The 15,174-nt window shown below is 31.2% G+C and overlaps 3 protein-coding genes across 4 annotated transcripts; all 3 read right to left on the bottom strand.

Moving 5' to 3' along the window:
- Positions 1–685: 685 nt before the first annotated feature.
- LOC114183108 (probable 2-oxoglutarate-dependent dioxygenase At5g05600) lies at positions 686–2,259 on the bottom strand. Its single transcript, XM_028069980.1, has 3 exons — positions 1,668–2,259; positions 1,264–1,594; positions 686–1,116 (listed from the first exon to the last, which is right to left on the bottom strand). The coding sequence occupies exons 1-3, from the start codon at positions 2,135–2,137 to the stop codon at positions 859–861; spliced, it is 1,059 nt and encodes a 352-aa protein (XP_027925781.1). The 5' UTR covers positions 2,138–2,259; the 3' UTR covers positions 686–858.
- A 2,265-nt stretch (positions 2,260–4,524) lies between these two features.
- On the bottom strand, positions 4,525–8,885 carry LOC114184411. Its single transcript, XM_028071721.1, has 9 exons — positions 8,765–8,885; positions 8,584–8,703; positions 8,272–8,505; positions 8,058–8,201; positions 7,454–7,695; positions 7,169–7,375; positions 6,825–6,926; positions 6,524–6,742; positions 4,525–4,692 (listed from the first exon to the last, which is right to left on the bottom strand). Exons 1-9 carry the CDS (start codon positions 8,883–8,885, stop codon positions 4,636–4,638), a joined length of 1,446 nt encoding a protein of 481 aa, XP_027927522.1. The 3' UTR covers positions 4,525–4,635.
- Positions 8,886–10,108: 1,223 nt separating this feature from the next.
- On the bottom strand, positions 10,109–14,839 carry LOC114185479. 2 transcript variants are annotated; one of them, XM_028073215.1, is made up of 6 exons: positions 14,689–14,839; positions 14,370–14,438; positions 12,560–12,668; positions 12,379–12,484; positions 11,665–12,281; positions 10,109–11,137 (listed from the first exon to the last, which is right to left on the bottom strand). In XM_028073215.1, the coding sequence occupies exons 4-6, from the start codon at positions 12,427–12,429 to the stop codon at positions 11,083–11,085; spliced, it is 723 nt and encodes a 240-aa protein (XP_027929016.1). In that variant the 5' UTR covers positions 12,430–12,484; positions 12,560–12,668; positions 14,370–14,438; positions 14,689–14,839; the 3' UTR covers positions 10,109–11,082. The 2 variants fall into 2 exon arrangements, with proteins under 2 accessions (XP_027929016.1, XP_027929015.1); XM_028073214.1 differs by having other exon boundaries at positions 12,560–12,867.
- Positions 14,840–15,174: the final 335 nt, after the last annotated feature.

Here is a 15,174-nt window from a genome sequence, read left to right on the forward strand (position 1 = left end):
AGAATTAAAGAATATATATATATATATATATATATATATATATATATATATATATATATATATATATATATATATATATATATATATATATATATATATATATATTAAATCATCTCCAAATAACGTGTTCTAATAATTTTATTTACTTTATGTCAATTTGAAAAGCAACCAATGTAGAATTGAAAAGCTACAAATATATAATCAACTATGCTTTGTTATGTTTCTTCTCAATCCAACATATTATTATGCCAATTTTTAGCCGACATATTTTATGTCAATTTGAAAAAGAATCGATATCGAAACTATTATTTATTATGTTATACTTCTTTAACCAACCTATTATGTCAATTTTTAACTAACATAAAAAGTCTTTAAAATTTGATTAAGAAAATCTTGAATAATATTGAACAATAAGCATATATATTATATTTCGTCAACATAGTTTCAATTTTTGAAATCAGATTTATAATGTTATTTATAAGTTTGTTATAGAGTTTTGCAATGTGGAGCGTGTGTAACTTTCAAAAATTATAAAAAAAGATAGCATAAGACTTTAAATTGGACCTACCTTACATTAATTCATTTTGAAGTCTTAAAAATTTAAAGATCAATATAACTGAAATCAGATAAAAAAAATAATATCTACACAATTATCATGAGAATAGCAAGTAAAAGTCTAATATGCTGAATTCAAACTAGTTATTACTATGGAAGAATGATTCAAAAGCAGAAAATAAAACATATTAAAAGTATTTTGGTACAGAATGGACACTGCCAAATTTAGCAACAAATACATTTAGCCCCACAAACATATCAGATACTATGTTCTTTATATGCATAAGCTAAATCTGTTATCCTTTATGCTATCTTATAATGATAAATCTGAATGTTTTCCTCATTTTGTTTCTTGAAATTGCTTCCCTTTCTGTGAACAAGAAACTTCCCCCATTTGTATGGCCTATACTTGGAAGGCTTCTCTTCATTCGTCATCTCCTCCAAAGGCTTCACTTCTGTGTCATGTGCAGGGTTGAAGAAAAATGGAATAGAAAACCTTTCTTTCTCAGAGTTAACCATCACTCTGTGTTCCACACTCTCATACAAATCATTGCTCCAAACCTGCATTCATTAATACTCAACAATAACTATTCACTAGTATAATTTTCTGATAAAATCGTGTTAGACATGATTATGAACTTTGTCATCTGAATTATAAATCAGTATAATTTCAACATCTTGTATCTTTATATAGTTTGAGCAACCCACCTGAACAATATCACCAACATTGATTATGTAAGCATCTGGTGTAGGTTTCACTGGAACCCATTCTTGATCTGCTTTGCGTTTAACTTCAAGTCCTCCAACCTCATCTTGTGCAAGAATGGTTAAGGCTCCACCATCCTTGTGTCGACCAACACCGAGGGCTAGGTGAGGATAAGGGCATGGAGGATAGTGGTTGAATCGAACAAAGCTGGTTTGATCTTTCACGAAAAACTCCTCAAACCTCTTTGCCTCAAGGCCTAAGCTCAGAGCTATCAGCTCCATCAACTTAAAGGACAACTTTTCCATCTCTTCAATATACTCTTCTATTATATCCCTGCATGCTCATTGTTAAATAATTGTTCATCTAACAGTGTGTGATTATTGATTACAAAGTGAAGATGAATTACCTGAAGTTTGAAGGGTATTGAGGGGATGCATTAGTCCATTGAATGAGTCGATGATCGTGTTCATCAGAAGACGCAGGAATGAAAGTGGGATCTCTGGCTAGAAAATCATACACTTCTTTCCAGTCCCTCACGTTTTTGGTGAGTTCTGTGTCATAGTAACCGATTAGTGAAACTTCATCTCTGCTAACCTTCTTCTTCTCTTCCAAACTCTGAGCAAAGAACATCCTTGAAGCTTTGTCAATGGTTTCCCTTAGAGTGAGGGAGACACCATGGTTGATTACTTGGAAGAAGCCCCACTCTTTGCATGCACTCCCTATCTCCTTCACTAACCTTTCAATGGAAGATGGATCTGAAACTGTTTGGTGGGTCATTGGAGAGAGATCGATTATGGGAATTCCTTGTACTTGGATAGGGGAGAGCTTTGGCCTGTGTTCTGGGTCTTGGATGAAAGCAGGGTCAACCTCTCCCATGGCTGTTTCTGGTGCTGAGATGAACAATGATTGAGTACTTCCAAAATGCACACTTTACTGTTATACGTGGAGTTGTTCACTAGTTTCAATTTCACTACCTAATACCATTATCCTTTTTACAATTAATAAGATTGTTTTGTACTATGTATTTGTGCACACAAAAACTTAATAATAATATTCACGGAAAGCATTGAACCAATAAGGTTGTTACAACTGTGATCAATCATCAATGATAGAGAGAGAAGATTTTACGTGATATCCTGCAAAATTTTGAACACCTACGTCACAATCTCTTTCTGCGAAAATGGATGCTCCAAAAATCATTGAAGTTTACGTGATGTGAGAAAATATATGTTGTGGTTGTGGTTGTGGAGAAAGTGTGTTCATTGTTGTCTCCGTACACATACATTGAATCTGGACTTGTGTTTGTGCTTTGTCATGGTCTAAACTGAGAAGTAACATAAGAAAAGTAAACAATGATAGAAGAGAAATGCGAAATAATAGTTTAACAAAGTTTTGGACGATAGATTTTCACAAATAATCAAAACAAAACTCTAAAATTTTATTATTTTACTTTTTTAACTTCCATAAAAACTAAAATTACTCTATTTCATAACTTTATCAATTTTATCAAAAAATTATTTTTGAAGAAGAATTTAGGTAATACTTGCTCTTGTACTATTTTAAATTTTTGGTTTATACATGTTTTAGCCTTATACGACCAATTGTAATTTCATATTATCAAGTATAGAAAATCATACTATCTTATAAAATAAAAAGTATCTAAAATAATCTATGTTATAAATAAAAAAATTATAATTAACTTTTGAATTAGAATCTAAATTAGTTTAACATTAACTATTAAGATTTTAAGTAAAAAAAAAATAGTGTATAAATTAATCTCTAATTTAAAATTAGAAACTAATTTAAAATTAATAACAGTAAGTAACTAAAAAAAAGAGGAAGATGCAGCACTTGAGATTTGGTTATGTGAAATTGAACAATTTGGTTATTTGAAATTGAACAATTTAATTTTTTATTTTTATTGGTCCACAATGCCTACAGGTAAAAATTAAATGGATTTGTAATTGTGGTTTATGGATAAGCTCACTTATCCTGTTAAAGTTTTTAAACATTAATTATTTGATAAATTAAAAAAAGAAATTATAATAAGAACTAGCATGTTCATCCATTCGGCAATCCAAAAAAACCATAACAGTTTTCTAGAAAAGTAATTGTAGATATCATATTGTTAAATTTATTTTCTACATTATATTTTTATTAAGTGTAATGTGAGTGTATGAATGGTTTACTCACATTAAAGTTTATAGCTACGCAATGTAATATAGACTTAAATTTCCTTCTGATTCTTTTATAAATGTTTAATTTTGACCTTTGTAAAAATTTAATAAAACATATGACCCTTCAAAATTCTTAAATTAAGCAATATTAATCTAATTATTAAATACTTTTATTATTATCCTGTTCTAAATCGCAGGAAAGAAAAAAAAACAATTAGTGATAAACTAAAATTAGTTTAATTATTGATAAACAATTTTAAGTGATAAAAAAATCTTCTAAATTTTTTATAAAAAAGTGTACAAATATACTTTAAATAAGTAAATACTATTATCACTAACGAACACGTCAATATTTGTTCTGTTAATAATCATTATAACAAAAATAATTTTTACTAGAGGTTATTTATGGCATTTCCGGGGATTTTAACTCCCGTTAAAGGAGTTTCCGACGGTTTATTTTTCCCCTAAAAAAAATCAGCATCATTAACGAATTACCGACAGTTTTCACTAACCCCTGGTAAAACAGTACTTACAGGCGGTTTTGAAACCCCCGGTATTTACCGACAGTTTCAAACCCCTAGTAATTACCGGCGGTTTTAAACCCCTGGTAATTACCAGCAGTTTTAAACCCCTGGTAATTACCGACAGTTTCAAAACCCTGATAATTACCAGCGGTTTCAAAACCCCTAGTAATTACCGGCGATTTTAAAACCCCTAGTAATTATCGACGGTATGAAACCCCTAGTAATCCCTGGTATTTATCTGAGGTTTTAAAATCCCTAGTAATTACCAGTGGTTTTAGAACCCTTGGTATTCACTGCGATTTTGTAACCCTAGTACCCATTTCTTGTATGTAGTTTTAAATCCTTTATACCGTATAATAGTACTGAAAGTTCATTTTTTACCTCTACAATACAATTTATTATTTATTAATGTTTTTACTTTTCAAATTCCCTTAATTTTATTTATTATACTTTTTCAGTGCATATAATTCATAAAACATATGATATGAAAAAATTCTAACATTTAGATATTTGTTTATAACTAGATATAGCATTCATAAAAAAAAGAAACATAGTCTATAAGTTCAAAGTAAATAATAAAGTTTAAACGTTCAAACTAGTGAAATATTGCAATATCTTTGTTATACTTGTTATAAAGTCAAATAAAATGAAAGTCTAATAAGATTCTTCTGTATCAATCTTGATTTGAGTCATTTGTTTCTCCATTGAGAACACTCCCCTGATCAGATACCTAACATTAAAAATAATAATAATTGGTAACATTCTTCACAGTATAAAATATATATTAATATACTTAAAATTTAAATATTATCAATGATGAATGAAACACAGGAAAGTCATGAAGCAATTCTCCTTGATAGTTTTGTATAAAGAAAGTCATCATTGCCTTCATTTCATTGACTTGCGATGTTAATGAAGAAACTTGTTTGAGAACATAACTAATCAAATTAATCAAATTGTCTGCATTTTACAACATGCCTAACAATAATACAAACTTAAATCAAACTCAAAATCATCAATAATGAAACATATTACATCGTGTTCATATCTTCTTTTGTTTGTGCGTGATCCAATACATCATGTACATATCGAAATTAAATAAATTCTAGTGCGCCTGTATGCTTTTTGTGAGAGATAATAAACCATATATTATTTTCAATCATTGTTCAAAGGGTTGAAATTTCAAATTTATTTAACATTCACATTAAATATGCACAAGGGAAAGAGAACTAACATTTAGTAGGAGGCTTTTATTATCACTAGACGTTCATCAGGTTTTTCTGATACATGAATATGGATATCCGGATAATCAGGTAGTGTAGAATCTAAAAGTTGATTCATATCTTCTTCTAAACAATCAATATACTCTAGCGGTCCTACCTTGTAAGAACTTTTTTCAATTTGATGTTGAATGCTAGACAATTGGTAAGGAGTCAGACTAGGTATAAAATTCTCAGATTTCATAGAATCATGTACATAACGTATATCCTTAGATAGTTCTAATTGTAAATTATGGTCTTTAGAATACTGTCTTGTAAATAAATATATTCTAGGATTATAATAATTAGGCACATGATAAAGCACAAATTGCTCGAGTTGTTACGATAAAAGGATGAAATATAGAATAATTTGTTGTTCATATGATTGTTTTTCATATTATGTTATTCCTTCTCCGCAGCTTGGATTAATACCAAGGGTAAATAAGATGGCAACTGCTAGTCCTAAGCTAACACCAACAAGCCTGGTTGAACATGAACATCTGGGTTAGTCAAGAAGGATTCATAATTTTCTATTGGACTAAATAGGGGTGCTAATCCTTCCGTAGGTATATTAATACCATCGCCTGGTGCGAAACCATACCATACTGTACAACCTATACCCATATGAATCAGTATTAAGAATCGACCGTAATAGCCCTCATGAAACGTAATAGCTTCAACCAAGATACGAGATGCCATCACTTGCAGATTCTTCCAAACAGAGTCTGAAAGCCCCTTTAATTTGACTAATGGAGTTTTGCTAAGAGTTCCTTTTGTTAAGGATATCTGGAATTTGACTAATGCCATCTCTGAACTGTCTTAATCCAGCTAAGTTATCTGGAATTCAGAGATCTTTGATTAAGAATTCGCCTTGTCCAGGCATAAAGCGAAAGCAAAATGATAGCATATAACTGCTCGACTTTTTGGTTAAATTAAGAAGAGGCTTATGTATATCAATAAAAGGCACAAGGGAGAGAGAACTAACAATGATAGGTGCACTCACTAACCACTCTTCACATTCACAATGTGATACATACACCCAAATAAGGATAATGATGTCTTAATAATGATAGCAATAACAACAATGACAACAATAGCAATTTAAGGTGATTTAACAGCAATAGAAAGCATGCCTTTCACCACATTTTTGGTAACCATGTGGGATGCTACTGTGCAACTTAAAAGTGGGGTTCTGTATTCCCAATATAACAACAAAAAAGACTATATTCATGGCAATAAAATATCATTATACAGAAGAGATAAACTAAAAAAAGCAATAATTGAAAATAAGAAATTATTAACCTGATTTTGTAACTGTGTATAAGAAGGACAACTCGAAGACGCCCCACTATATGAATGTGCATTGAAGCCAAATACTTTAGATGGACAAGGTCCCAAACCTAAACCCCTAACACGTCCGCAATGTTCTTGACTTCCGAAAGCAAAAGCTAAGGAATTGGTGTTAGATACATCTTTTGATTGGGATGTTGATAATTTTGATTCATATGATTGAATTTTTTCCTATACAGAACACAAGAAGAAACTAATTAAAATAACGTGAATTTTGGATGATAATTATAGAGTTTATTAGAATCAAACTTACACCAATTTCCCTTGCTTCATCACTAACAAATGTTCCATTAGCATGCTTGTGGGTGGCTATCCATACCTCTCCTCTACTAACCTTTTGGCCACACTCTTTTTCCTATAGAGTTGAAGAAAAATTTTATGACACAATTCAAAAAATTAAAACATAAATTTAATTTGAAGATATGTAATATTATCACCATTTCATCTATTTTCCTTGCAAGGCTCTTACATTCATCTGTGTGAGCAATGGTTTGCTTTGCCCTATTGTTTTTTATTTTTGAGGGCATGGTCCTAATCACCAAAGTATAAAAATTAATAATAATGAATAAGGTTGATGAAAAAAAGTTTCAATTATACCTTTGTTTTTGAATTTAGACGATAGTCAATAAAAGAAGCCCATTGGTCTCTATGTGTTCCTTTTGGAGCCATTGTGATCAATTCATCTCTAGTATGTGTACCATCATTCCTTTGTTGCCATAATTCTTGTCGATGGTCTCTCCACTTTGTGTTAAGTGATTTAAGAACATAGTTTACATGAACATCAGAATGGACATCAAACTTAACCTTCAAAACATGAAACAATTAAAATTAACAACAATCATGGTATAATTAAATTATAAATTCAACTTTTACATTCCTTACCTGAATAGCGTTTTTAAGTATATCTTCTTTATAATCTTTAGGAATCTTCCTCCAACTAGAATAGCTAATAGGAAAAGCATTGGAGTTTCTTGAAACACTACCTAAAAACCTATTCAATAATGCTCCACTATCTCCAATTGGTTGACCCTCATTATTCCATTGCACAACAATCCTTTCATTTGTAGGTAAATTCCATGCATCATTGGCTCGTAGCTGTTTTGTATTTATCTTTCCATGATCATCTATAAAGTTTGAAAAACAAATTAAATAGTGTAGATTTAACTAAAAATCTGCATGATTAAAAATAAGATTTCAGTGTAGACATCAAAATACAATAATTAAAACTTACTGCTTTAGATACTAGACATCAAAACTTACAGTTGTAGTACAAAGTTACAAAGTTTCTAGTATTTGATACATAAAAATACTAGACATTAGAAAAATTCAGAAAAGATTAAAAACTATGATGGTTGAAAACTTACTGCTTGAAAATTTAGAAAAACTAAAATCTTAATGCTTGAAAACATACATATATACAAAAGTTTCAATCTGACATGGGGTTATTAAAATTGTGTTCCAGCACATAATTTAAGTAGTTGCAAACCAATAACATCAACAAACCATGCTCTTTTTCGTGCTACAAGCCTCTGTTGATCTTCTTGCAACTCAGACTCCTCACTTTCTTCCTCTTCACTTTCAGAATATACATATGATGTACTAGTTGAAGATATCCTCACTTTCAAGGTTCCTGAAAGTAAATTAGTTGAATGAAAAAAAAAAAAAAACAAGTGTGCATAAATATGTAAAACGTAAATTACTTGGCTGAGGTGCAGGTGTAGATAGAAGGGGATCATGTTCATTAATTGGTTGAGGTGCAGGTGCAGGTGGAGGGGGATCATTTTCATTACTTGGTTGAGGTGTAGGTGCAGATGGAAGGGGATCTTGTTCAGTACTTGGTTGGGGTGCAGGTGAAGGTGGAGGTGGAGGGGGAGCATGTTCACCACTTCTTTGAGGTGTAGTTGGAGGTGGATGGGGAAATGGAAATGAAGAACCTGTTTAGTTTTGGAAAATGAATCAATTTGTTGAATATAGATGGAAAACAAATTAGTAAGAGAGTTGAGATATCTAACCTGCTGTAGATGGACGTTGAAGATGTCTAGAATTAGTAAACTTAGGTGCAGGAAATGATATATGCACTTGTGTATCTGACTTAGACTTAATTGAGGTTGCAAATTTATTCTTGAAGACTCCTGACAACCAATAAAACTCTTGAAGATTTAATAAAGCTCAATTTTAAATTCAACATACTACCTGGATTAGATGGATGATGACATGAAGAAGACTTGTGATCAACTACTTGCCCCCATGTAGAAGAGGACTTATGGGTGGTGTGTACATCCGAACTATTACTCTTGGTTGATGTTTTCTTCATCTTCAGGTGGTCTTCAAAAAATAAGACAAACACATATGTTAGTATCAAGTAATATGTAAAGTCAAAACTCATAACACATTGATTGAAGCTCATAACTCAATTTAATCGAGCATTTGCATGTGGAGTGATTCCCTTACCGACTGCACAAGACAAATACACTTCATATAGTAACATTAGATACTTTTGTTAAAGCACTGTTTTTTAGCATGATCAGCATTCATATAAAAGGGTTATTTATTTTACCTTCATATGATGAAAATCGGAAGAATTAGTTCAACTATGCTGGATTAAGTACATAGCTTTACACTTTTAAACATGTACTGTTTCTTTATTTATTACACCAGTTACATTTTACTGGAATCACACTCTTAGTAGCTCCATTGGTAATTTTTGTTTCCACTCTCTGGCTGATACTAAACAATATCATAATACATTGTTGGTGTGTTCCTTGCAGCGTTTCTTGCCTTCAGAATTTGGACTAGACCCAGCAAGAATGGGAGATGCATTAAAACCAGGAAGAGTAACATTTGTAGATAAAATGGCTGTGAGGAAAGCAATAGAAGAAGCCAACATCCCTTTCACTTACATCTCTGCAAACCTTTTTGCTGGATACTTTGCTGGGTGCCTCTCTCAGTGGGGTCTTTTGTCCCTCCAAGGGACAAGGTGCATCTCTTTGGGGATGGTACTCTCAAAGGTCAATACCAATGTTTCAACAAATGATTTTGTTTTTTGAGTCACCACATTAAGGTTTTTGAGTATCTCTAACATAGTAAAATGGTTTGTCTTTAATTCTGACATTTCTGTGATGATGGCTAAACTACAGAGTGAGGTGAAGGTTGTTCTGGAGGATGTCAACCAAATGGTTGAAGCTTCTCTATTTTAGTCATTATTTAGCTATGACATGTGGTACTAATTAATTTTATGGACTTTTCATTCTCATGGCAGTAATAATCAAACAACTTTTTCTTATAAAAAGGTTATATAACATCCAACTTACACAAATATTTACAAACATTTACGAACACAGAAGATAAAAGGAACAAAGGGGGAAAGAAGCACCAAAAGTAGAATATTTTGTTGTTGTTCCCACTACTTAATCTTGAATGAAGTATAAAGACAATAACAATTTCTAAAATCTAGTTATAATTTAAATAATAAAAATATATTTAACTCTTAAAATAAATACTTATTCAACTATGTTCAAATATTATATACAAGGGACTAATTGATCCTAATGTTAAAGTTAGAAAAATATAATTTAAACAATTATTTGTAAAACATTTTTTTTAACGAGTTATTCAATTAAAGTTTCCTTAAGACACATTCATGGCTCGCAGCATATTAAGGATATGCATATGAACAACAAGATACATACAAGAAACTTGTCCGCACGCTTGTTTAGATTATTTTCGAAATTTCAGAACATACTAGTATTTGGCCTGCTTAAACATTTAGTTTAAAATTCCTACACAAACTTACACAAGGAGGCATAGTTATTCTAAAGGAGATATTATTTAATTACACTATTTTCATTCGTTGATGAAAAGTACAGAACAGATAAGAAACACAAACAGCCACTAAAAGTTTAACAATCAACAACCCATATAATTACAGGAATCCAGATAAGAAATCAAAAATAAAATTATTAAGGACAGTTGTTATTAGAGCATATTTGAAAGAACATAAAGGACAACAGCTTTTAAGTGACTTGACCAATATTAGATGTTGCTTAGTTAATCTTAGAAAAAAATTTCATCAATAATTCAACTATGATAAGAGGATCGTGTGGTGTTAAATTCAACCACAGAAACAGTTTATGCAGAATAATTTTTTTGACACTTTGGTGTTGTTGGTGGGTGGAAACAGGAGTGTGTTGTATACTCTATAGCTAGAAACAAAAACAACTTGCTTTGAGTACAAGATTAATTCTCAAGATGAGTTGGTTGGGAGAAAAATCAGAGATGATAATGTAAAGGAAAATATATTCAGCATTTCTTGTCAGGAATTGGGAAATATACAGGCAAAATTGATGTCTCATCCTCCACCACAGACTAAAAATAAACAGGTTGAATCTGCAGAGACGAACTAGCTGAAATCTGACAATATGCCAGGGAAGGAGAAATCCTGTCTAAGGCATTCCAAGCTAGAACTGGAAACTGAAGTTGCTTATTTGCAATCCAAAATTTCTTCAAGTTGCTCAGCTGATTTTCCAAACGATATGAAGTTTCATTATTGGACAAAGGACTCCCACACTTTGATCAACAAAGTAGCCAACTTAGAATTACAAGCTACAAATGAAAAATTGATTGAAGAATCTAAAACTCTTCAAACAACAAATGATAAGTTAAGAATGTGAAATATGGACTTGCATGGCCAATGTACAATATTAGATTCTAAACTGGGGGAATCACATATTGCATTTTCTAATATATTGAAGCTAGTTCAAGAATTGGAATACAAAATTACTTCAATGCAGGAAGAAATAGCTTTGAAAGAAATAGCATTGGATTATGGAATAGAGAATTGAATCAAAATTGATTCTGGAATGCAAAACCCGACTTCCAAAACACGAATCCTAAAGCTACCTAATCCAAAACACGAAATCAGAATCAGAATTGATTCTGGAATGCAGAAATTGAAATTGAATTACACAAACCAAAACATCCTTGCTAGTTGCTAGTAGTATATGTGACAATTACCTTACTAGACTGTTGCTAGACAGAAACTGAAATTCAATTACACAAAAACTGAAATTCAAAGAGTGTTATGTGACAATTACCTTGCTAGTTGTATATTTCCATCCTCATCTGGATATAGTAATTCTAAGTTTTGTTGCTCAAATGGTTCAGATTCATGAAAATTGTCAACATCTTCTTCACCCATGTTGTACATGTCTCTAGGCTTTAAATGTACATGTATGCACCAATTTTTATCCAACTCATCCTCTACATAATACACCATTTGAGCTTCTGATGCGTGAATGTATGGCTCATCATCATCATTATCACCAGTGTGGATCAAACGTGAAAAACTTACTAATGTAAATCCAAAGTCATCAGTCATAATCCCTCTAGAAGAAGTTGTATTAGCCCACATACATTTGAATAAAACAACTGAGAAATGTCCATGGCAATTAATCTCAATTATGTCCACCAATCGACCGTAATATGGCTCAGCTCCAAACCGCATTTGATCATCAATGCTACTTGCATAACTCCTTGTCCCAAATGTACCAAACACTCCACTATTTTGTGTTTTAAGCCAAAGGTCACGCTCCAATATACGAAATTTGAACCCATTCACATTGTAGGCACTGTATCGCTTTGCACAATCAATCGGACCCATAGCTAAGAATTTTAAATCAATTGAATGGATACCAATTGATTCATTCCTTATCTAAAACAAAATAAAACAAAATACTTAATATTCAGAAACATGCTTAATATTTTAATAATATATATAAGTTAAAGATTATTGGAGAAAATATACATACACGACGTGAAAACCATTCTACAAATTCCCTATGAACCCTCTTGTCTATCATAGAGGATGATCGTGTACGGCTTCTTAGTTGTCTTCGTAAAGTGTCTCTAAATTCCCTATGTTAAAGATATAAAATATATAATGTAATGTTGAAGGAAAAACTAATTATACAAAAATGCATAAATACTTACTGCAGAAACGGGTCAACTATCGTGCAGTTAGTTAGCACATGACGATGTGCTTGCAACTTTTCCTTTGCCGATAGAGTGAAATAAGCAAAAGAACCAGCTAGTTTTCCAACTTGTGGGAATAATGTACTTACATTAGATGGAACAATATGAGGTTCATCATTAACACGACGCAGTCGATTAAATACAGTCTCAATTCACTGAACGCATGCATGCGTTCCCGTTAAATGTAGTTGTACATTGTTCCCGTCAACAATTTAGTGGCAAGGAGGTTTCCTTTAAGATGAACGCATGCATGCCTTCTGCTTCAACTAAATACACCAAAACCATTTAATTTAATCTGAGGTAATTTTCTAAACTGAATGACCACACTGAAAATTCATCAAATACACCAATTATTTAAGTGAAGTACTTGCCTAATGGTTTCCTTAAACCATATATTAGATGTAATTATGTCATAAGTTAGGTAGCTTGGAAACTAAAAAATGGTTGGCTAGTTGATTGAATTGAAAATATTAGTTAATGAAAAAGGATAAAATTACACAATGTGTTATTTAAATTTTTGAACTAAAAATAAAATATGTTTTAAATTAATCAGTAATGAAAAAATGAAAACTTAAAAAAATGATAATTTTTAAGCTGTCCTATTTTCATAAACTAGTTGGGGTAGCTTATAAACACACAATCTAGATCAATAGAAAGTTATTTCAAATCAAATCAATATATGTTTAGAAGACAAAAATCAAATTTTACCTGATAGGGATACAAATATTTTATTGACATCATATTAATCATTAAAAGGAGTATATTATTTTTTCAAAATATGTTAATACAAGAATACCAAAAAAATTATGAAATATATAATAGATATGAATGTTTATATATAATCAACTATAAAGAAAAGGCTATTATTACAAATTTTGTCTAATTATTAAACATGAAATTAAATAAAGTCCATTCCTATGTTTTTTATGTAATTTTTTATCATCTAATCACGAGTTGGAGGAATCATGTCTATAACTAAATTTATTAAATGAAGCCCCAATAACTAAAACTCAAAATTTACCTTAAAAAACTGAAAGGAAACCATTAAATAACATTTTGATAAAGTTTTATCTCTTCACCACCAAAAAACACCACTACATGTCTGCGACTCTACTCTTATTCTAGGTTCAGTAGCAACTATACGTTAGAAAATGCAGGTTTTATAAGACAGCAGAATCCATTACCAAAAAGCCTATATGTAAAAAATGAAGTTATGATTTATTTTCAGTATAGAATACTTTTATTAATCCAAGACAATACATCTAATAAAGTTTCGCTAAGTTTAAGAAATGATTTTTTTTTTTTACTTTTTTGGGTTTTTAAAATAATTAATATACAATTACCAGTCAAGACCTATGAAGTTTAGACAGCGGCCAAAGGATTGATTTTCCATGACATTGTCTTGTATTCACTGGTAAGTTTCACGAGAAAAAAGAGATAAAGATAAAGACCACCAAAAAAGAAGAAAACTTCTCGGAAGACATGAATTGGTCAAATTCAAATTCTACACACTAATTGAGAAAGAAAAATCTAAAAAAAAAAACTAAAAGTCATTTTTGACTTACAAATGTACCAAATAGCACCCTGAAGAAACAAACAGGGCATCATCAAGGTTAAACCCCTCAGTCAAATATGCAATGAAATATGCAAATAGTAGAAACTAAAGAAACAAACAGGGCATCATCGTCACTAAGATTGAACCCCTCAGTCAAATATGCAATGAAATATGCAAATAGCAGAAACAGAAAATACTGAAAGAGCAGAAAACCTGACAGCAATGGCGCGACGCAGTGACAAAATCGAACGCACTCCAATTGCAATGGCTATGACACGGTTACTTGGTGGTGGCAAAATCGCAAGCCAGTGGCAAAATCGCATGCCAGTGACAAAATCGAAAAGAGAAACCAAATTAGGACAAAATCGAAAGAAAAAATCGAATGCAGTAGCAAATGAAATGAAAATGAAACAGAGATTGAAATGCTGGAAGATGAAATCGGGAAATCGAAAGACGAAATTGGAAGCAATCAAAAAATCGAAGACGAAGTATGAAAATGAAATTAGAAACAAGGGAGAGCAATCTTCGTTACCTGTAGAAGTTTCATGAGACAGTGAAGAACGGTGGTGGAGGACGGTTGCTAAGACCTTTAAACGATCTTCTCCATTGAAGAACATGACCATGCCACAGATCTTCTCCGCTAAATAGAACACGACCACGCGACGACACCTCTTTAGACGAGACGTTTCTAAAACATTAAAACTTACAAAAGAAAAGAAAATGAAAAAATTAATTAAAATTTAAATTTTTCATGAATTGTTTAAAAAATCTCTAGTATATTAATTTTTAAAACCTCTTATATATTATATTTTACTAGAGGTTATTATAACTTCAACTAATTAATCTCTTGTAAAATTAAATATTTTTGTAGTGAATTAGACCTTATATTAATCATAGATTAAAATGGCTTAATTTAAAAAAAAAACAAATGTTTTAAATTTTACAGGATATTAAAATTATATGTTTACAATGAAACTAAAAGCGGATTTAAACTTTCAAAATAATTTACAGTCAAGTG

This window comes from Vigna unguiculata, chromosome 5 (genome assembly GCF_004118075.2).
Source record: "Vigna unguiculata cultivar IT97K-499-35 chromosome 5, ASM411807v1, whole genome shotgun sequence".
NCBI classification, from domain to species: Eukaryota; Viridiplantae; Streptophyta; class Magnoliopsida; order Fabales; family Fabaceae; genus Vigna; species Vigna unguiculata.

What these genes read in the sequence shown, in the direction of transcription:
- LOC114183108 (XM_028069980.1), bottom strand. Translation starts at nt 2,137, where the DNA reads ATGGGAGAGGTTGACCCTGCTTTCATCCAAGACCCAGAACACAGGCCA. An exon ending in CAATACCCTTCAAACTTCAG is followed by an intron (nt 1,595 to 1,667) that starts GTAATTCATCTT and finishes ATGAGCATGCAG; the next exon opens with GGATATAATAGAAGAGTATA. An exon ending in ATGTTGGTGATATTGTTCAG is followed by an intron (nt 1,117 to 1,263) that starts GTGGGTTGCTCA and finishes TAATGAATGCAG; the next exon opens with GTTTGGAGCAATGATTTGTA.
- LOC114184411 (XM_028071721.1), bottom strand. Translation starts at nt 8,885, where the DNA reads ATGAAGAAAACATCAACCAAGAGTAATAGTTCGGATGTACACACCACC. An exon ending in ATGAAGCAAGGGAAATTGGT is followed by an intron (nt 6,743 to 6,824) that starts GTAAGTTTGATT and finishes TGTTCTGTATAG; the next exon opens with GAAAAAATTCAATCATATGA. An exon ending in ATACACAGTTACAAAATCAG is followed by an intron (nt 4,693 to 6,523) that starts GTTAATAATTTC and finishes TTTTAATGTTAG; the next exon opens with GTATCTGATCAGGGGAGTGT.
- LOC114185479 (XM_028073215.1), bottom strand. Translation starts at nt 12,429, where the DNA reads ATGATAGACAAGAGGGTTCATAGGGAATTTGTAGAATGGTTTTCACGT. An exon ending in TAGAATGGTTTTCACGTCGT is followed by an intron (nt 12,282 to 12,378) that starts GTATGTATATTT and finishes ATTTTGTTTTAG; the next exon opens with ATAAGGAATGAATCAATTGG. An exon ending in GGAAATATACAACTAGCAAG is followed by an intron (nt 11,138 to 11,664) that starts GTAATTGTCACA and finishes TGTTGATCAAAG; the next exon opens with TGTGGGAGTCCTTTGTCCAA.